Consider the following 22,653-nt stretch of genomic DNA (forward strand, 5'->3'; position numbering starts at 1 on the left):
AATAAATTACAAAACAAAAATCATTCAGACAAAACTTATATGCATAAGAATCACGGCATAGCCAGTCAAAATACTCTGATATAGTAACTGACCCTTCTCTTCAGGCTTGGCCAATCCCCTCAGAGGCCAATAATTTCTACTTTCCACAGTGGTGGGAAATGGAGGGCTTGTATCCTTGGTTTTTTAAAATTTATTTATTCACATTTATAGCCCACCCTCATTCCCGGCAAGCTGGGCTCAGAGCGGGTCACAACATTTAAAAAAGCAAAACGTAAGATAAAACATGCATTAAAACTACAATCTCCATACAGCACAATAAAGCAAGATGGCCTTCATTAATCGTAAACCACAGCCAATGGAGAGCCCGGTCAGGCAGTATAACCCCCACCCAAGGAAAAGCGTGAGGGGGGAGGATGAGGAGGCCAGCAACGATGTAATGTAATGTATCATAAATTAACAGCTAACGTTCTCCATTTGCAATAACTGCTGCTGGCTTTGAAGGGCTGGCTTCCTTAGCCCCTCCCACTCTGCTGCTGGAAACCAATGCTCAAAAGCTTATGGTGATGAGGGCAAAAATGAAAGCTTTCTTGTACACTGCCTCGCTACTGCTGACTGTCGCTGTTGTCAAAGGAGTCAGCAAATAAAGAACAGGGGCTATCAACGCTTTAATTTTTTTATGCCAAGGAATCCTATCGATCATGTGATTGATACAAGGCAATGAGAGATCCTGAGGGTAGTTTGGGAAGATACCTCTTATGATTGTACTATCAGCCCATATGCTGTTCTCAAGACCCATTAAGAGCAGCCATAACTTTGTAATAAGCATCTGGGAATGTCAATAATATCCTCCCTCTAACTGCAGAAGGGCTAATGTCTCCTTTACCAGGGCAAATGTCTAAGAGGAGCATCAGTAGTCTTTTGTTTTTATTCTAATTGATACTGGCACAAAGAGGAAGCAATTGCTGTTAACAGGGCTAGTTTCAGGTTTTAGGGGTCCTTAGGGGGGAAAATGGTCTCACGGGGCCTCTCCCGGGCTTGGTCATGACACAGAGTGCATAAAAGCAAGTGGCAGCAGCTACTCCTAGTCGCCACCACATTTCAGTCACTTGCCTGGATCAGCAAACAGCTGCCTTTGGTAGGAGCAGCACTTGTCTCATTTGCTGTCTCCCGCTGGTTGGTGGTAGCACCTGCTCTGCTCAGCGACCACTGCTCGCCCAGCAGATGAATCAACACTGGACAGCAGCATGCAGAAGACCTTCCTCTGTGCCCTCTGGCTATTTGACAGAGGAGATAGGAGGGAGAGGATGAGCCATCACCTCCCTTTGTGGAGGGAGGAGAAATGGGTAGGCCTAATCCTTCCAGTGGCATCCAATGCCACCACCTAGAGAGAGAGGGGGGCAGATTGTGATTGCTGCTGTTTAGATGCTGCCTGGACCTCTCCAATGGCCATGAAGCCTTGACAGTTGCCCAACAAGGCCTACCCCTTCTGCCTTCTGATCTGATGTGGAACCATAAGCATGCTCCCAAAACAGAGCACAAATGATCTCTCACACACTCAGCCCACAACCTCACGAGTACTGAACAGCAAAGTACAACATCCTTCAGTCCAACAGTTTCTCCTTTAAAAATGCCACCATCTCAAACCTAAAGAAACATTTTGGTACTGCTCATAAAGTCCCTCACTCAGTCATTAAAATCCCTGCTGATCCAAGGAGTTTCAAGACAGGCTAGTCTTGCTACTGATTAGAAGATGAAGCACAATTGAGAGAGTTCAACAGCACTAGTTATGAAAACCACCAGAAAAGTCCAGAAGGCAGGGGGACCTATGATATGTAAAGCTATATAAGAAAGTACTAACTACAAGAACCGAGGAGAAGGAAGTAAATGAGAGAGAAATACCACTATAGGAACTTTGTCCCCAGAGGAACAGAAGTGTTCATTTTAACCATTTTAACAGAGTCAAATTGAAAATGGAACTTTATAAAAATTTAAAGAACAAAAATGTTCTGAAAAGTTTAAATTAATTTCTTGGAGGACAGTAAAACAAACATACGCCTACCCGTTTTAAAATTGCTTATGACAAGTTTGAATAAAGTGTTTCATTCACAGCACCTAAGTTCCCAATATATTTTTTTCCCTTAGAAAAACCTAAGGAGTCAAAATAAGAACGATGAGGGTAGTGATTTAATAGTTTCTTTTCAAGGTCAGCCCGGATAAACATCAAAGAAAATTCATAATCTTTAAAATACTGTTGTCAAAACAAGACATCTGAAGTCTAGATGTGTGAAGAAAATCTTAAACATTAAACTTTTATATACTACTGGTTTTTAAAGTGATACACAGTGTTTTGACTTTAATTTGAGCCTATTTCCATTTATTTTGAAAACATAACCTGAAGAACTCTTCCTATCAAGCGGAGGCAAACCTTTTAGGTCATCAATTCAGAATTAAACATGATTGCAACATCTGGCATGACAAGAGCATATTGTACTGTCAGGCAGGAACCCCATGTAAAATTTCACAGCTGGAGGGGTGTGGAGGGGCTAGGTGGCAAACCAGATTTCATGCACATACTTTCCACCTCTGCAGCGCTGGCGTACAGTGCAGAAATTTCAGCTCAGGGACTGTCTTAGCATCTAGATCGCTTAGGGCACCTTGCAAAAGGGGCGATTTAGTATCAGTTTGGTAGTCTCAATCCACCTAGTGCGGCATATTTGACATGACAAAGCCACCACACAATTTAACATTTTTGCCAACAAGAACTGAAGTACACTGACAGCGCTCTTGGGGTGAGAAGGGGTGGGGGGTGAGAGAGAGAGAGAGGGGGGGTGAGAGAGAGGGGGTGAGAGAGAGAGAGAGAGAGAGATTAAAATTATATGTTCAGGCTAAAACCAAGCAAATGACATCATTTTTATCTGCATGATAATTAGTTAGAAATCATATTCATCTTCCTTAAAACTCTGCATACTGTATTCATTGAATCTCTTGCAAGAATTAATTTTTGCTGTAGCTGTAACATCACTGGCAACTGCTGGTTCCGAGTCCAGTAGCACCTTAGAGAACAAACACCACGATTTTCAGGGCCTGAACTTTTGACAAGTCAACGCTCCGTCCGATAACTGACAAAGTATCTGACAAAGGGAGCTTTGAAAGCTTGTGCTACTGGACTCGAATTCAGCTCTTCTGCAGCAGACCAACACAGCTAACACTCTGAAACCACCACTGGTAAATTGCTGATACTACTGGAAAATTATTTCACAAAGGCACACCAAATTTCATTGATGCAACAACAGAGGTTGTACTTGCCAAGAGGGCTGAAGTACCAAGACTGAATCAATCTAGAGCACCGATTACTATACAAATAGCCACTGGTAAAGCAATTTCATAAGTGGTACAGCCAAGAAGAAGAAATAAATACGCGACAATGCTGTACTTTTACTGCCTGTAGCATTTAGCTGCAATGAATGGATTCCAGGGGCACTTTCAGATATTGGCTGCAGCGAACAGCATACAAACATAGGCTGAGGTCTGATGCAGTAAGAACAGGATGTCATTTACATTCAACTGAGCACATCTATCTTCCTACAGTTCACTATAGTTGCAACTCATTCCAGTCTCCTCCGATCTGAGGGTGCTTCATTGTGTGGGGAAAACTTGAAGAGTGCCCTATAGTGTGTGTCTGGTGCTATTTAGGGATGCCATGAAATTCACAGCGGACATGTTCAGCAGCCACAGTCACTCGTGAGGTGAGCACTGGATCTCCTCGGATGTTAAACAGCTTTGCGGCTGTGCAGTAGCTGTAGTTGTGGTGGTGGACTTTCATTTCCTTCAAAAGCAGCTTCACAAACTGCTTTTGAATCTGCACTGTAAGTGAAATAGGTTCTTCCCCATATTTCACAGCTGGCCAAATGAAGGAATTAGAGAGCCAGCGTGGTGTAGTGGTTAAGAGCGGTGGTTTGGAGTGGTGGACTCTGATCTGGAGAATCAGGTTCGATTCCCCACTTCTCCACATGAGTGGCGGACCCTAATCTGGTGAACCGGGTTGGTTTTCCCACTCCTCCACATGAAGTCAGTTGGCTGACCTTGGGCTAGTCACACTTACTTAGCCCCACCTACCTCATAGGGTGTCTGTTGTGGGGAAGGGAAGGTGATTGTAACCTGGTTTGATCCTGCCTTAATTCTGTTCTGTTCTTTTATACCAACCTTTTAAACATAGTTACTCTAGATAGAACCACGTGCCAGGCAATATCCCCTAAACTGGTTTCGCCACTCTAAGACAGCAGGAATATTTACATATTTTAATGTTACGAGCCTTCCAGAGGCGAGTGGAATGGGCACGATTTTATAAATGACCATATAAACAAACATATGATAACCACAGGCTATTAGGCTAGGATTAGCTCAACCTCAATCTTCCCATAAATAGGAACATTCAGTATTTTTTTTGTTTCATAGCCTTGCTATTTTCTCCTTGCTGAAATGTAAAAATACAAAAATACAAAAAAAAATCCCTTGGTGGGGGAGGGCAGGATAAAAATTTAATAATAAATAAAATAAATATATACAATTTACAAAACTGTCTTTTGCTTTAAGCCTAGGCTTGATATTTAAAAAGATACTGTGTGCTTTTTCATAAGGAACTGAACCCTTGTACGTAACAAACTTCAGGAGATTGAATAATGCAGTGAGACAATGTTGGAGCCAATTTCAATGGCAGAGGCAAACACTTTGCACATAGCTGCCTTGCATGGGAAGCAGCTAATCTAAATGATACTTTGTGCGCATGCTAAGTCCCATGGGGAAGTGCTTTTGTCTCAAGGCCAAACATGATTTACGGTGGCTACAGCTCTGACCTGTGGCTGCTGATGTCATTTGGCCACTTAAAAATGCCACAAGGGTGGGTGCATTGCGGGTCCACTCCCGTGTCTTTTCTAGTACCAAAACAGCGTGATGTTTAATCCTGACAAGACAGGTTCTCTGTTAGTAGGAATGAAGACCTGGGACTTGAGATCTCTGTCTTGGATGGAGTAATAATCTCTTGGAAAAGCCAGGTTCACAGCTTGGGAGTGCTACGCGACACAGACGTCACCTTTGAAAACCAAGTGGCTCGAGGTGCTTTTGCCTAGCTTTGGCTGGTGTGTTAACTGTGTCCATTCCTGCGTGAGTCAGATCTAGCCACAGTGATCCACGCCTTAGTTGCATCTAGATTGGACTGCTGTAATGTGTTCTACTTGGAGCTACCCTTGAAGAGGGGTTGGATGCTGCAGCTAGTCTGTTGGTTGGGGCCAGGTATCAGGAGCATGTGACTCTGATATTTCAGCAATTACACTGGTTACTGATCTACTCCCGAGCCCAGTTCAAGGTGTTGATTTTGACCTTTAAATCTGTCAATGGCTTGGGACCAGGGTATCTGAAGGACCATCTTCTCCCAAATGTTTGTGCCTGGAAATTTTATCACAGGGAAAGTATGTTTTATCTACATTGTAAGCTGCCTTGATCTCCATAAGGAAGAACTTGGCTAATAAATGTTTTAAATAAATAAACAAATGGGGACGCTGTTTCAGCACTTGAAAAGGCAAGGTGCAAGTTTGCCTGGTCCCCATGGGATGCGGGCCCAATCCTCATCAGGGCCTCAAGGCATTTTTAAATGATCAAATTCTTCTCTAAAATGGCACTGATCGCCACGGGTTGAACCCATGGCGGCTGTAATGTCTACTTTGGCTGTCAGTCACATCAAATTGCCTTCTATAAGAAAACAGCACATGTGTGTACACACACGCACACACTAATTCTTTCAAAATTGTGTCATACTTCAGAGTCACCAACTGTGTCCAGTTATATCACTATGCAGATAGAAACGGTAGATTCTTAATGAATGTCTCTAAGAACAGAGCCAAGGGTCAGTGCCCAGGGTCAGGCAGCTAGCTATGACATGTGGAGATGTGGTCACTGGATGCAGTCCAAGGTCAAGCACAGATAATTGCAAGTCCGAAGTGTCAAAGCAGGAAAGGACAAATCCAAAAGGTATGGTAGGTCTGGTCTACAATAGTCAGGTTTGCAGAGTCCAACGTATAGAACGACTACAAAGGCAGGCACACAAGTGACACATTGCTCCCACGCAAGGCTCTCTTCACTGGCTGTTTAAATAGGAAATTATCTTGCTGGAACAGGTAAGCCAGCCACAATTAATTAGATTGTTTCGGCCTTTTCAGCCTGGTGTAATTCATCTGCCTCAATGCTGCTTTCAGGAATTGATCTCTGCTGAGCCAGCAATCTTGCGCTTCTTCGTCTCTCTTGAACTGCACATTTTAAATGCCTCCACTGCTCTAGAGGCTCCGGTGACCCCAAAGGTGAGCCTGATGGTTGATGGGTCTCAGGCAGGGCTTGGGTTCCTCAGCTGGAGGGCTGAGGAAATGGTGCCACAGCTTCTGCCTGCAGCCACTCCTCTGCTACAACTTCTGCCTGCAAGTTCTCTTCTGTCATCAGCCCTGGGGTGGGACTGACCTACACCACCTCCTCATCTGAGGAGGTTTCGGTAGGCTGACCCACGACACTTAGCTCACATCCTAACAGTGTGTGCCTCAGTCCACCCCTTTTCTTTCTCCTATTGTTAATTTCCATGTGGAAAAGTAAAGCCCTGTACTCGGAGGGAAGGGAGCCAGAGTGATGTGAGGGAGCTCAGAGGAATGCTAAAGACTGACAAAAAAAGAGGCAGTTGTATGAAAGAAGAAGAGCCGACACAGCATGTGTGGGGAAAGCCCAGCTGTTGTGAAGAGGAATGGGGGAAAGGTATTCCTTATGCAAAGGGGCTAGAGCCCTTCCTTCAGCCCAGCCTAGCATCCCCCCCCGCTTGCTGGTGAGATTTAAGGAGTCTTTTGCAAGTCCTCAATAATGCTTACTAGGAGGAGGGGGAGGAGGAGGGTTGGTTTTTATATGCCGACTTTCTATACCTTTTAAGGAGTCTCAAACCAGCTTACAATCGCCTTCCCTTCCTCTCCCCACAACAGACACCTTGTGAGGCAGGTGGGGCTGAGAGAGTTCTGCGAGAACTGTGACTAGCCCAAGTTCACCCAACAGGCTTCATGTGGAGGAGTGGGAAACCAACCACTCTTAACCACTCCACCACTTGTAACCACTCCACCACGCTGGCTCGAGTGTTCAGCTTTCTTTTGCCCCAGGAGATGTGTATCTTGTTGACCTGAATTTTACCTTTCATAGTAAAGGATACAGTAAAGTATACAGTAGTCTTTTTATTAAGAGTTTGCTCTCAGTAGGACAGGATTTGAGACACAAATTCAACTCCTCATACATCTTCTCTGAGAGATTTAAATGAGACTTGTTTTAAGCAGCTGCTCAACAGCTGTATCTCATCCCAAATACTACTCTGTAGAAGTTGTCAGGTTTTTTGTTTTGAAAAGATTACAGTTTGGATTACTTCTGACACTATAAAACTGATAACCTGCAACATCGCTACAATTTATAAAAACAAAATCAGAGTCCTGTTCACATACAGTGTAAAATGGGATTAACATACTAATAAAATGGATTAATATTATGAGCAAACTGTGAAAATACTTTTAAGTTAAAAAAAATCTAAAAATAAGCAAAAGCTTAAAACTACGGGCTGAGGTGTGTATGATTTACAAACCAGGACAATTTTTTAAAAGCAAAGCTGTTCCTCTGCTACTAATAAATTAATTCACTTAATAATGAAGCACATCTGAACAATTTAAACCGTGCGCTGTGTGAGAGATGTTTTTAAAAGGTAACAGAAGGAGCCAATTTTTCAAAAGATTTTCAACATAATCTTGTATTAACGCTTAGTACTTTGTTAATTATTTAAATCACTGCTACTGTTTACTTATATTTTGAAATGATAATACTTTCCAAGCTTGGTTAGCAATGAGCCGTTCAGTTCGTTCATTCATTCGTTCATTCGTGTTATTTACAGTCCACCTTTCTCACTGAGACTCAAGGCAGATTACACAATGCACGCCAATGCAAGCAATGCATCCAATAAACTATGCAATAAGATTTGGACTGCAGAAATCTGAAACCAAGCAGAAATCTGAAACAGAGCTGAAACAAAGCATAAGTATTAACATTATATGTTAAATGATGCAGAAATTACACGATAGGATCATTCTTACAGCATCAGACAGTACAAACTATACACAGTCATATAGTCCACAGTCCCTATCCCCTTTACCAAAGCATCTTTCTGAACCATTTTGTTACAGTACAGCCCTGTGTAAAAAAAAGGCCTCCAGAATTAGTCAGTTTTGTGCAGTTTGCTAAAAGCGAGGACAGCGGGAGCCCTCCTAAACCCATCAGGCAGGCCAATCCATGAGGTGAGAGAGTACTAATTCAATTTATAGACTGGTTTCATAGGATTGCTGAAGAGTTAGGGCTGGATTCTACAGCGCATTTCTGCAGACAGAAGGGATCTCTGTCATTGGAGCATAATTCCCTCAGCTTTACCATTCCACAACAGCATAAAACCCCCCTGGAAGTATTGCTCCTGCAGAACAGGGAACCCCCAGGAACAAGCTTGAAGGGGAAACTGGGAGTCTGCCATGGGAAGAGGAAATCAGAAAAATTGCTTCTCCCTTCCTTCTGCATCCACCACTGGATCCAAGCCACTGGGAGTTCATACAATACAAAAACTCTACTAGTCATAAATTCTGTTCTCTTGTCAGAGAATAAATTGCTCACTTCTGTGAAATCATTTTACAAGCTTCCACATATCTGATAAGTAAGCATATTAGGCCATTTTCAACAAAGGATATTGCCTCACACATCATTCTGTCTGCATTTTACATCATTTAAAAACTATGTAAAAATGATGTGCAACAAAAACATAATTATATTCTTACGATTTGGTGTTTATTTGGGAGCTCAAGATCAAACTTCTAGAACTACCCTAGATTTGAGCCTCTACCTCCTGAGGAAGGTCAACATTTTCCTGTCTTTACATCTAAGTCCTTCCCTTCCCCTCTCCAACTAAGTGCCTCCTTTTGTCACAGCACCTTTATATGATTTTGCAGATTCTATGCTTTCCTTCTTTAGCTTTTGTGTTCCACTGATCATCTATCTTATTTCAGATTTCAAAGATTCAACCACATTTAAGTGGTCTCCCTCACTCATTTCTATCTCTAAAAGATGACACAGCAAAACCTTCACAGAAACTTTCATAGTCTTCGTCAACTCTCTCAGAACTCCTGCAGAAAACAATTATGATTTTTAAAGAGGTATGAAATCCAGAAATTCACCAGAAGTTTATTTCAAAGGTTCAAATGCACGTTATAGTACCCTCTAGTTGAGACACTCTTGGCTAGGTTGCAGAGACCATAACCACGAATACTGTTCTAAGAGTTCCTCATGTGGCCTGGGATATGTTACTAATGAACTCAGGGAGCCAGCTCTGAATGAGGAACTTGTAGCAGCCACATATGAACTGGAACTAGCTGGAAATTTCCTGCAACACACACTTTCATCTTTGATTATACAGAGCATTCAGTACACTGTACGAATATGAAAGACATCAAAGATTAAAGATTCATTACAGGCATATAAAAAGGGGATGTGTAGCTTTCTGGACCAATGCAAAACCTTATCTGAGATTCTCTTCTTACATATCCCAAGCTAATGCTACCCATTTGGGACTGATGAAAAAGCTAGCATCTAGTGAAACCTTCCAGCCCAAGTTTCTATAGTTTAAAGAAGGCAGCAATACTGGGAATTGCAACAACAGCTTCCAAATAATTTCCCCTTTATTGTCAAAGGCTTTCACGGTCAGAGTTCATCGGTTCTTGTAGGTTATCCGGGCTGTGTGACCGTGGTCTTGGTATTTTCTTTCCTGACGTTTCGCCAGCAGCTGTGGCAGGCATCTTCAGAGGAGTAACACTGAAGGACAGTGTCTCTCAGTGTCAAGTGTGTAGGAAGAGTACTATATAGTCAGAAGAGGGTTGGATCACTCAGCTCAAACCCAACCCCCTTCTGTCTTTTTCTTTATCAAAATGAATTTCACACTTCTGGTGAAAATGTCTGACAGCATATTACATTGATTTAGCCCTTCTATTAATAACATGTTTTAGTCCTTGTAATGTGCTCCTAATCCTGCATTAATTCACATTGGCTCTCTGCGGTTAGCTGGAAGTATTTTCCACTTAAAACCACCTTTTTCTAGTGTGCTGTTAAAGTGTACGACTTTCTATGGTAAAGTTTTCTAAAAGTGACCTTCTATTCCAAGCAGCCAAAGGGGAACAGTGCTCTTTTAAGAAGCCGAAGAAATTAGCTCAAGTAGACATAAAGGCACTATGTCCCACACATCTAAGCATCAAATGGTTTTACTTTCCCTGAGATAAAGTCAGAAGAAATTATATTGTCTCCGATCTTTACCTTCCATTTGCTGGGCACTGTGACAGCTCTGAACAGTACGTCTCTATCTGTAAAAGCACCCAAGGGTATAAACCCCTGTAGCATGACAGTTTCAAAGTCCTAACAAGCCCCACACGCCTAAAAGGCATTCTCTTGCAATGGAAAGTGCAAGTGGTTTGCTGAACTTTGAGTGTACAATAATCCAATGAATTCTGCCCTGTGGAGAGAAGACAAGCAGATGGGACTTGACAACACTAACCCAAGCTGCGTTACATGACCTTTTGCTCTGCTCTTCTTTCCCTTCATTCAGAAGCCATCCTTTTTACGGCAGCTCCCAGTTACCCCTCGTTATACTTCCAAAGACACATAACTTGCCATGATGCACCAGCAGAATTTCTGCACAACATCCAACTGCGTCCAAACTTAAGTTTTGACAGGTTTTCATTGGCTTTGATTTGTACCTCACATTCCTCATGTTTTTCTAAAGATCGAGTGATTCTTTGGTTATGGCTAATTTGTACCTTTAAGACATAGTAACTGAATATGCACATTGCCAAGTACAAAGTGCTACATAAGTACAAATGAATGCCAATCATTTTAGGTGGCAATAAATAAATTGTGGGAGAACTCTTGAGTCGTCTAGAGGGGATACCATGGCAGCAACGACAGACACACACACATATACGTGTCGACAAAGAGAGAAAGAAAGAAAGAAATTATATATCTGCTGGTAAGTATTACTGGTAGCTGGATATGTACAAAGCTATCTCATATTTGTAGTAATGAGAAAATTTGGAAGAGCTCAGTAGTACAGTAGTAGTACTCAGTAGTACAGAACATATTTTGTATCCATGAGGGGTCTGGTTCAATGCCTTGTATCTTTTGCTAAAATGATATCTGGCAACAGGTGTTTGGATCTACTTGAGACCTGAAGAACTGTGACAAGTCAGAGAAGACCATGCAAAGCTAGACTGACTGGTATATAAGGCAGGTTCATTTGTTTAGTTTCATCCAAAACAAAAGACAACAAAAGAGCAGAATCAGTTTAATGACAGAGTTTTACACCAATTCACCCATTGTCTCCATGGAAGGTATTTCCATGCAGAAATTAAAGTGTAGACTTTGTACATCAACATGCCTTTGTGAATTGTCCTAAGACAAATGGAGATGGATTGCTAATAAATGCTGGGCATGAGATGAGATGGGTACTGCACAACTTATTTTCCAGTACAAATCACAGGAAAACAGTCTTGTAGAGACATGGTGTTACCTGCTTCTGATCCTAATTTGGCATGGAAGAAAGGCAGTGCGTAAATATTTTATTTATTTATTTATTTATTTTCAAAAGATTTTTATCCCGCCCTTTCCTGACCAAGGTTTGCACTCTAATTTATGTATTTATTTTGCTCTATCACCATGCATGGTGCTTTACATAGTATAAGACAACAGGTCCCTCTCCCAAAGAGTTTACAATATAAAATGAAAACCAAGAAAGACAGCAAAGGGAGGGGAGAGAGGGCTAACTTGTGCCACAAAGCATAACAAAGCACAGATAACATGTGGATTCCAACTAGCTTGTGGGAGGCAAGTGAAGGCACTGCTGTGTGGATATGAAAGTGTTCAACCTCCACTTTAACAGGTAAAATGGAAATTAAAATGAAAGTGTCCCTCTGTGCTTCGTTGCACTAACTTACAAAAGTAATACAGACAAGCTTTACCAAGGAGATCTCTTTTGACACAGGCTAGTACAAATGCCCTTGTCGGTAAGAGGAAATGCCCTTTCCTATCTTACTGAACGTCAGAAGAAATCTTTGTACCGTGGCTTGTCTATATTTCTTTCTGTGAGTTGGTGCAATGAAGCACACAGAGACTCTAGCTTGGTTTTTTTATGGCAAAGGAAGCAAGAAACATACACAGAAACTGAAGAAGGAGACATTTTTTGCTATCACACTAAAAAGATGCTTAATAGTCACAAACAGAAGCACTGCTAAGTGAATGCAACAACTGCTGATGCAAAACACATAGGCTAATCTTCCAAATAATTGTAATATGAAGAAGAAGAGTTGGTTTTTATATGCCGACTTTCTCTACCACTTAAGGCAGAATCAAACCGGCTTACAATTCACCTTCCCCTCCCCACAACAGACACCCTGAGATGTATGTGGGGCTGAGAGAATGTGATTAGCCCAAGGTCACCCAGCTGGCTTCGTGTGCAGGAGTGGGGAAACAAATCCAGTTCACCAGATTAGCCTCCGCTGCTCATGTGGAGGAGTGGGGAATCAAACCCAGTTCTCCAGATCAGACTCCACCGCTCCAAACCACCGCTCTTAACCACTACACCACACATACGGCCATGATCACTCTCACATTTAAGGCTACACCTTATCTGTAGGAGCATTACATTTACTTTATGTTTTGATGAAAAAGTGTAAGTTCTTCAAGGGTTTCTTCTGCCTTCAATAGCTGTTTATGGCCATTTATGCATGGGAAGTTTTGCTTTGGATTTGCTGCTCTCTAGATGCACATTTTCTCCATCCAGATTTTCAAAACTCAATAAGCCCCCATGCAGAGATTTGAAAATTCAGAGGGGAAAATGTGCATCTAGAGAGCAGGAAATCCAAAGCAAAACCTTCTGTGCACAAATGACCTATGTCATACGAACATTCAATGAGTCCACAGCTCAGAATTGTTTGCACAAGACCTTTGCTCCCATTCAAATTAACACTAATTTGTCGGAAAAGGATCTGAACAGGATTAATACTGTTTTTAAACTACTGCAAACAACTAAGAATTGCCTGTGCTGGATCAGACCAAGGGTTTATCTAGTCTAGCACTCTGCCTCCAATAGATTCTATTCACAATTTTTAAAAAGTAGACATTTAAATTACGAAATAGCACTATATCACCAATACACAAAGGCCATAATCCAGAGAAAATCAAGTCTCTTCAAGTTATGTTCAAATCAACAGGATGAAATTGGATTGTTAAGATCAATACTGATCAACTTCAATGGGATTAAAGCTTGCTAACTGCTAACCATACCCAATGGCTTCAGTTCAGAAAAATATGGTGGCAAGTCACAAAGTTAAAGACAAGGCGATTCCTTCCTGAAATGGGCCGAGAACATTTGAGGTAACTTGGGAACCTGATCTGGAATTAAAATAATAATGTACCACTAAACAATTCTAAACAGAAAGTATTTCTAGAATTCTTCCTACAGGCAGCTCCTTCAATTGTATTAGAATCTTCCTAGCTACAATGGGTCAAAACAACCTGAGAAGAAATCAGTCATAACATAGTTGTATAAATTCATGAAATATGTATGTATGTATGTCTCTCACTCACTTTGAAATCCTTTGGCAAAATTTCTCAGCTTATGACCTTGAGTTTTTCCCCTTCCAGGCCCTAAAAGGGATGATTCTAAAAATGTTTTCTGTAGCATAAAGAACAACTTAACATATTTGGAGAAGTGGCCAATTAAAATTTCCTTTGGATTCTTTGGGGAATGAGTTTTGCGGCAGCTCAAATCAACTAATCAATTCTTTTGTGCTCCCTTTCCACCAACCTGACACAGATCATAGTAAGCTTGGGGTCTTTTCTGCCTTTGCTTGCTTGCTACATTGTAGCCTGGCTTGATTGCATGAATTATCTCAAACTACTTGCTCTATAAGCACCTTTCTGCAGTAAACCTGCAGTGTTCTTAGCTTGGATATGTATTGAATAGGGTATATGTGAAAGTGAATGAATTTACTTTATTTGCACCTTACCTTTCTCTCCAATGGGGACCCAAAGCAACTTACATTGTTCTCCTCTCCTCTTTTTTATCCTCACAACAACCCTGTGAGTGTATGACTGGCCCAAGGTCACTTAGCAAGCTTCCATGGCAGAGTGGGGATTTGAGCCTGGGTCTCCCAAATTCTAGACCAACACTCTACCCACTACACCACAGTGAAATGATCCTGCTTTAATAGGGCATCCCTTACTAAGGCAGGATTATGCCAGTATAGTGGGTAGGGTTTTGGACTAGAATCTGGGAGACCCAGGTTCAAATGCCCACTCTGGGACAAAATTGCATTTTTGCTACTTCCAACATTTTATTATAGTTGGACTTTTAGCACAGAGTTAAAATCAAAGCAGTCAATTAGATCTGCATTTGCTCAAGGCTATCTTTAAACCAGGGAATGAACAAATTCCAGGTTAAAAAATCAATCAGATTTAGTTCCAAGGAGTAGGAGTCAATGATTTTCAGCATCTGGAAGGAACATGTTAGTCAAGATTCCATAGGCAGTACAGAAGCAAATTGTAGTTTTGCAGGGGGGGGAGTCCTTTTCCTACTTCTCTCAAATAACAGCTGCTCTGCATTATAACACACTCATCTGTATGATTTCACATTAGTGGGAGACTTCATTCTTTTTCAAAAGCCTACAAATCTGTGAATAAAAACATTTGTGATGATCACTATGTATTAAAGTAATCTTTTATCCAACAACAGCTGTCTAACAGTTGAATATTTGTAATCCTTGCATCTCCCTTTTATCCCTCATCTTTTCTTCATAATTTCTCCCTCCATCAAAATTGAGATTGCAAGTTCCTCAGAGCTTCATGATTCCAACGCTCCATAAAGAGAGCTAGCGTGGTATAGTGCTGGGAGAAACCAGGTTCAGAACCCCACACAGCCACCATGAAACTCAACAGGTGACCGTGAGCCAATCTTTCAGCCTAACGTTCCTCACAGCATATTTGTGGTTAAAATGGAGGCAAGATAACTCAACCCAAGGTGGATAATCAATCAAACATAACAACGTTTTCTAAAAACAACAGGATCCCCATTTATGCTGCCATGAGCACAATGGAGAAAGAGTGGGAGAAAACTCTGAACAGAAAGTGCACCATATATATTGATGGCGCCAAATATATAATACTCGCTAATATTTTTTGCAAACTTAGGGCCAAACTGGATGACGCTATAGCACAGGGGTCCCCAACTCTTTTGAGGATGCAGGCACCTTTTAAATTCTGACACAGGGTGATGGGCATAACCATAACATGGCTGCCTGGGAAGGTGCAGCCAACCACAAATGGTGGCCACAGGAGGTGGAGCAACCACAAAATGTTAGGGAGTGAGGTTATGTATAACTCTAATAGTAACTCTTCAGCATTTCAGGCAAAAGGTCTGATTAACAGGATGCCTTTTCAAATGAACATATTTAAAAATATGCATAACTTACCTTTAAGCATTCATTGGAGATCCTTGTACTGTGGTGGCAGCTGCTGCCAAAGAAATGTTTTTTTTAAACAGCACAGCCAATCAGGTCCCCAGTATCCAATTTGAACCACTGCTAGGCAAAAGCCCCACCTGGCCATGCCTACTTTCTAAAAATATTTGCAGGCGCCAGGAAAGATGTTGGTGGGTGGCAGGGCACCCTTGGGTGCCAAGTTGGGGACTCTTGCTCCAGAAGATTCCAATGTTGAATTTCCCTGAGGGTTTTTAAACTTGTAAAGAACAGCCATCAACGATCCTGACTGAAACTGGGCTGCTATTCCAGATGCCTCTGACCCTATTAGGAAAATCATATACAGCTTGTCTATTAATTGCCTGTCTCCAAATTAGAGCCCTTGTCAGATACTATCTAACAATTAAAACACCTGAGAGATCTATTCCCGGATATTCCAGTACTCTTTATTTTGGCCATTAATTTCAAATAAAAGTAAGCACTAAATAGAAACTGGGGTTTGGTTCAGATATATACATGAAACCGTGGTTTCTTTTAACGATCCTAAAATCAGGATTTATCTCACAGACAATCACTCAGATCCTGGTTTGCCTTGACAAATGCTGGTTTCACTGCCTTCTTGCCGTAGCTCAAGAGAGCATCGCTGGGCAACTAGTCAAGGTGTCATCATTCAGACATCAGTGAAACCACAATTAAGACTAACTATGAAGACTAACCCACTTCAGATCAATGTTTTGAGGATAACTAATTACATTTAGTGAAGTGGCCTGCATTCAGAAAAACAGATTAATGATTGTTAGTTCGATTAAAACACAATTTTGAATTGATCTAGGGCAGCTGACAGGATATTTTTTTGGGTACAAAGAAGCAAAAAATGTGGAAAGCACAGTTTGGAAGCACCACAGAAATGATACAAAATAAAACAAATGATATCTGTCCTTTTGGCTAAGGTGATGAATTTGAATGAAACATAATGGGTTTTGTGAAAGGTATGTTGAATAAAAGCAGATGTGGTGTTAAAAAGGCAAGTCAGAATTACCCAAGTAATGGAAATGGAACTAAAGAGGCCACTAAATAGTGATCATTAAAAGCCTTCTTTCACTGTGTTTACGTAAACATCCTTCATTAGGAGGATATAGATCTATTTATTCCCTTTATTTTGCTGGACTGACACCCTCCCTTTTCATCCTATCTAATTTGCACTGAGAAAAAGATTAACATGGCAAATCTCGTTAGAATCACAGCTATCTTGTGTAATGCCTGCAATATCTTTGTTTTAAGTCCAAATGTCACACTTCATCATACAGCTCTCGGCTTTTTTTTTCTTTCAAAAAAATTGCACTGAATTCAATCATGTAGGAACACAATCTGACATGGATTAATGCAACAATTAAAGAAAAAGGAGAAAAATCCTCACACTTCCTCAGCTCTGCTGTCATTGTCTACAGAAGCAAATAAAAAGAAGATCAAGAAACTAAAAAACAAACAAAACCAACGAAGCAGGGCAGAAACTAATTTCATCAGAGGCGACCAGACATCTTTCTAAGCCTATAGGACAAGCCAAGTGCTGTTGCTTCACTTGAGAGCCAAGAATTTAATGCCATAAGTACTTTGGATACATTCACTACTTGTACAAGTATTGCAGCAGTGGACTCTAACCTGGAGAACTGGGTTTGATTCCCCACTCCTCCACGTGAGTAGCAGACACTAACCTGGTGAACAAGGTTGGTTTCCCCACTCCTCCACATGAAGGCAGCTGGGTGACCTTGGGCTAGTCACATTCCCTTAGAGCTCTCTCAGCCCCACCTACCTCACAGGGTGTCTATTGTGGGGAGGGGAAGGGAAGGTGATTGTAAGCAGGTTTGATTCTCCCTTAACTGGTAGAGAAAGTCAGCATATAAAAACAAACTCTTCTTCGTCCTCCTCTTCTAGTTATTTAGGGTATTCCTATGCCACCTCTGCAGAGTCTTGCTTCAGGCGGCTTATAATTAAAATGACAATATTAAAAACAAGCCATTAAAGCTTGCATGGCCCATGATCCCCATCATAACCGTTTTTGGTGGTCAAAGACAATCCCCTCCTTCCATTTTTCATTTTCATCAGCGGAAAAGCTGCTTGTAAGTGGCCTGCTTGCCTGAGGCAAATCCCAATAGCTCTCTCCCCTGGCAAGGCTCAACTATGTATGTAGCTGGTTAGTTACTACCGCTGATGGCTACACTTGAGGTTACAAAGAGTTCTGAAAGGTTAGTGCTACCAGTATGTCTGTCTTTATGGCTGAATTCGGATGTTAAGGACAAAAGCTTGTTTGCCCATGATAGGCATGAACATAGCTTATTCCCATGCTGGGGAGAATCTTCCCTCTCACATAAGGGCAATTGAAAACTTTTTGGGGAATCATGCTTCAGAATGCTGTGATGTCTGGATGCAGGTTCAATATTTCACTCACCTACATGGGGATGTCCAGCTGTTTGTTTTAAGAAACAGCTACTGAATGAAGCATACTGAAATGCGGATAAAGAGCAAATGCATGGATAGAAAACTCAAGAATGAGTTCACATGACTTCTCTGCTCACTCTTCCCACGACAGACTAAAGTGACAGGGAAGAGTCATGTGAAAATCAGTCCTCCAACACTATGGAGACAATACTCGTTTCCCCCCCCCCTTCACATCATAAACAGGAGGAGCAATGTGATACACTCTGAATGAGATCATTGAATGTCCATGGGAGGACGCGGTTCAAGCACTTGGTTTTTCAAAGTTTGTGATATGTATCACTTGGTGGAAATGGACTCATTTTCAATAGCTTTCCTTTTGGAAAGGGGAAGAATCCCATGAATGTGGCCTCCATGTGCTGTTTATGTGGAGTGTCCTGCTGCATAACTGGACATCTTTTGGCATGTTATTTTCATTCTGGCAGAACTATTATATCACAAACAGGTGCGTGGGTGGCAAATGGAGAAATCTACTTTCAGTACAGGCTAGAATGGCAGTTTCTTTATTGTATAATGTCTGAACTCAGTTTCTTAGTATGTGAAGCAAACTATATTGTATCATTCAGTCATAAAATTTAAGGTGATGTCCACAAGGTTCCTGGTCTATGTCCGATCTGCTTAGCTTAGTCAAGGCTGCTTAAATAATCTGCCTTCAAAACTTACCCTGGTTTTTATTATTGATTTTTTACTGTATGCTTGGTTTTGTTTGATTGTTGTCCTGAGTAGGTGTAGAGAACTTACATATTTTAACTAATTAAATGGACTTTAGTCCACAAAACCATGTGTTACATTAAAACTTGCTTGTCTCCAAGATGCCACATGACCCCTCCTTTGTTGCAACAGACTAACATGGCTACCGCCTCTGGAATTCATGGAATCATAGAGTTGGAAGGGGCCAACAGGGTCATCTAGTCCAACGCCCTGCATAGTGCAGGAAATTCACAACTACCTCTCCCCCGCACCCCCGGTGACCCCTACTTCATGCCCAGAAGATGGCCAAGATGCTTCCCTCTCATGATCTGCCTAAGGTCATAGAATCAGCATTGCTGACAGATGGCCATCTAGCCTCTGCTTAAAGACCTCCAAGGGAAAAGAGTTACCACCTCCCAAGGAAGCCTGTTCCACTGAGGAACCACTCTGTTAGACACAACTGTTGTTGTATCCTTATGATTGCTTTGAGTTTAATGGGTAAGATTAATGCCATTTAAAAACCATTGTTAAGAACATAAAACAAACATATGAAAATACAAAAGAGCCACAGCCGACAGTACATTCTAAAGCAGTAATAAATACAGGTTGCATCATGCAGTCACAGGAATGTTCCTTGCTGCCAGTGGCAATCTCCACTTGCTCAATCTGAAGCCAATGTGAGTGAAAAAGGCAGGTTCACATATCATTACGAGCTTGGTTCGCAAAATTCTGGCTGCTAGTATCCCCTCGCAATTCATCTAAGGATAGTTTGAAACTCCTAGAGTCTCGACTTGCTCTGTGCCAGAGCACTGGCCAGCGTTATGAGAAAAAATTTATTTGCAGAGGCTTAAGAGGAGAAATGTTCCCTTTTCAGTGAATGCTGGAATGGGTGTGCACCAAGTTTCAGCTTTCCACATTCTGTGAAAGTAACTGACACAGCCTACAAGTAAGACGCAGCCTGCCCACACATCTTCATACGAATCTGCCTGCCAGTTAAGAACAGTATTACGGGCTCTGTTCTTTGTGCTCCCACCTTCTGAAATAGGATGGCCAGCAACCAAAGACTGGGACTTTTCTGTGGTGGTACCTTGGTGTGGAATGTCCTCCCCCACAGCAGCCCATCTGGTGCCATCTATAGACACACTGGGAAAAAGCCTTTTAATTTGGCAAAGCATTCTCTTAATTGTTCTATAATGTTTGTAGTCTTGTTTTTGTGGCTTTGTGCTGAAGTGCTCAACTGTTTGAGTGTGTGTGGGTGGGGGGGAGGCAGAGAGAGAAAGAGACTTACCTTACTGCTTTATATTGCTTTTTATTTTTATTTAGTCAATTTGTAAATATTATGCTTTTAAAATATTGTTGAAGGCTTTCACGGTCAGAGTTCATTGGTTCTTGTAGGTTATCTGGGCTGTGTAACTGTGGTCTTGGTATTTTCTTTCCTGACGTTTCGCCAGCAGCTGTGGCAGGCATCTTCAGAGGAGTAACACTGTCTCTGAAGATGCCTGCCACAGCTGCTGGCGAAACGTCAGGAAAGAAAATACCAAGACCAAGGTTACACAGCCCGGATAACCTACAAGGACCAATTATGCTTTTAATTCAGTATCATTATTAATATTGAAAGTCACTTTGAGTATTCTTTAGAGAAAAGGGCTGAGATTGCGGTTATTTAAAAACTATCCCATACAAGTTTCTGTTACTTTCCACTATAGGAAGGAGATATACAATTGTCAAGATAAAAACTCATCAAACATATCACACACATTGGTGCATACATCATCAGATGGAAGCAAAAGATATGCATAGCTTTAAACAGAACTGGGACAGAAAATTGTGCTGGTTTCTGTGTCAGGTAAATACTAGAAAAGGTCTCGTTCCCCTTTATTCTCTGGATCAGTCTAATTAACAAGACATCCAAGATCTCTAGGCTAAGAGAGCTTTCAGTGTACAGTTTCTTTGGATAACCACCTAAGAAAAATCCAATGTGCAAAGTTCAAAGAATTTATTAAAAGAAAGTAATAGAGTAATAGGTGTCAGAGTTAATTTAATTTAAGTTATGCATCTCCTCAAACCCTAGCCTCCACAACCTCCGATCTTACTTAAGGATTATAAGGTATACAGTGCATGCTGGTTGATGTAAGAGTAAGAAAACAACCAGTAATTACCTGCACTTCGTAGGTTAGGGTCTAAATCAGGCATCTCTTTACAAGCTTCGGGACTCACACTGTATATAGAGGCTCCTGCCTCACTGGTAATGCTGCAAGCAAAATAAAGCAAATAATCAAAATTCAACATCTGAGGCAGAAGGCAAATTTCTGACAACATGAATTAACAATATGTACAAAACGAATATTTAATAGATGTAGGGAAATCAAAGGAGACACCGTATACAAAAGTGCACCTTGGTCAGATTGCAGGCTGCAATCCTAAACATGCATACTTGGAAGAAGTCTGCACTGAAATGTATGGGATTAGCGTTTAATACTTAGGAGCTGAGGGCCAGACCTGTCACAATCATCTATGTGAATGTCTCCAGAAATACATCACCACTCACTCATGCCACCTTTGCTTTCATCATGTTAAGTGCAGGAATGTTTGCTTGTTTAATTATTTTTTAAATTTTTGATGTTACATAAACATTTTCCTGTCTCCCTCTTCATCCTTACACACAACATAAGACTGCAACTTAGTGTAGATATAATCCCACTGACTGCAATGGCTTTATGCACGAGAGTGCAACAGACTATATATTGGTCTAAATAGTGTCTTCAACAGTCACACATACATAAAAATAGAATAATCAGAAGCAAAGGCATATAAATAGGCATCTGAATGAGGCTGAATTGTAAAGCACTTCGCAAAACTGAGAAGTGCTAAAAGACGATCAGTACCAATTTATTTGCTTTGTCATATGTTTATTTATTAACACATTTATACCCTGCATTTTTCCATAGCTGAAGGTGGCTTACAGTAATTAAAACAAACAACAAACCCCCAAATTCTGCCCCAACCTAATAAAATGCCTCATAAAATCTAATAAAATGCAATAAAATATATATTATGTTCTTTATATACTTCACATTTTCTAAAAACTAACAACACACAATAATAAGACAACTCAGTTGCCTTTTCACCATACCACCACCAATTTCTTCTTGCTACCTATGAATTCTGAACTGTTACCCAGCAGTGTTATCTGTAGCTATTTGGTTACAAAAATAAAACCTGCTCCGCTGATTGTAGGTCTACCTGCACTCAGCCACACAAACCCTGCATGTGTGCAAAAGCATTCCTGTATATAAGTCACAAATCCAACTTTTAGGGGGGGAAAGCATTCCTTAATATAAAAGACACAAATCCAACTTTTAGAAAAAAATTGGATAAATGCGGCCCTTTCTGGTACTATCCTTTCTCACCACATAGCTTGGCATTCTACACAGCTGCCTCCTCAGCAAGTTACCCAAGCCACATCCCTACGTGTGAAGCACATACCAATCCTGAAATACAAACTTACAAGGCAAGTGTATCAGTTTTCCACTGCTTAGCCACGCTCAAATGCTCTCATCATTTTAGACAGGGCCAGCTATGCAGGTAAGGTAAATAAAGGATCGAACTTTTGACGTCGTTAAAAGACTAATTCATGGACATCATGAAGAGGATCGACTAAGAGAAAAATAATTCATTTCTACCTGCTATTGAGAACTTTTAGACAGTCAGTGTATTAGTAGAAACAATGACATTTCTGTTCATAGCAAGGAACCGGCCACTTAAAAGATCTACAGGTCAGATATAATCTGTTTCAGTTTTATTCATACATTTAGTCAAAAGCCAAGCTCTGTATAGCTGCTGCATTTGTCAAATA

General features: G+C 41.1%; 1 protein-coding gene across 1 annotated transcript in view; it reads right to left on the reverse strand.

The window, feature by feature from the left end:
* SRBD1 (S1 RNA binding domain 1) overlaps positions 1–22,653 on the reverse strand; it is a 158,515-nt gene that overhangs the window by 74,903 nt on the left and 60,959 nt on the right. The window contains exon 14 of the mRNA XM_056853383.1: positions 20,957–21,048. Coding sequence (XP_056709361.1) covers positions 20,957–21,048 — 92 coding nt within the window. The remainder of the gene's footprint in view (positions 1–20,956; positions 21,049–22,653) is intronic.

Source organism: Euleptes europaea, chromosome 7 (assembly GCF_029931775.1).
Source record: "Euleptes europaea isolate rEulEur1 chromosome 7, rEulEur1.hap1, whole genome shotgun sequence".
NCBI classification, from domain to species: Eukaryota; Metazoa; Chordata; class Lepidosauria; order Squamata; family Sphaerodactylidae; genus Euleptes; species Euleptes europaea.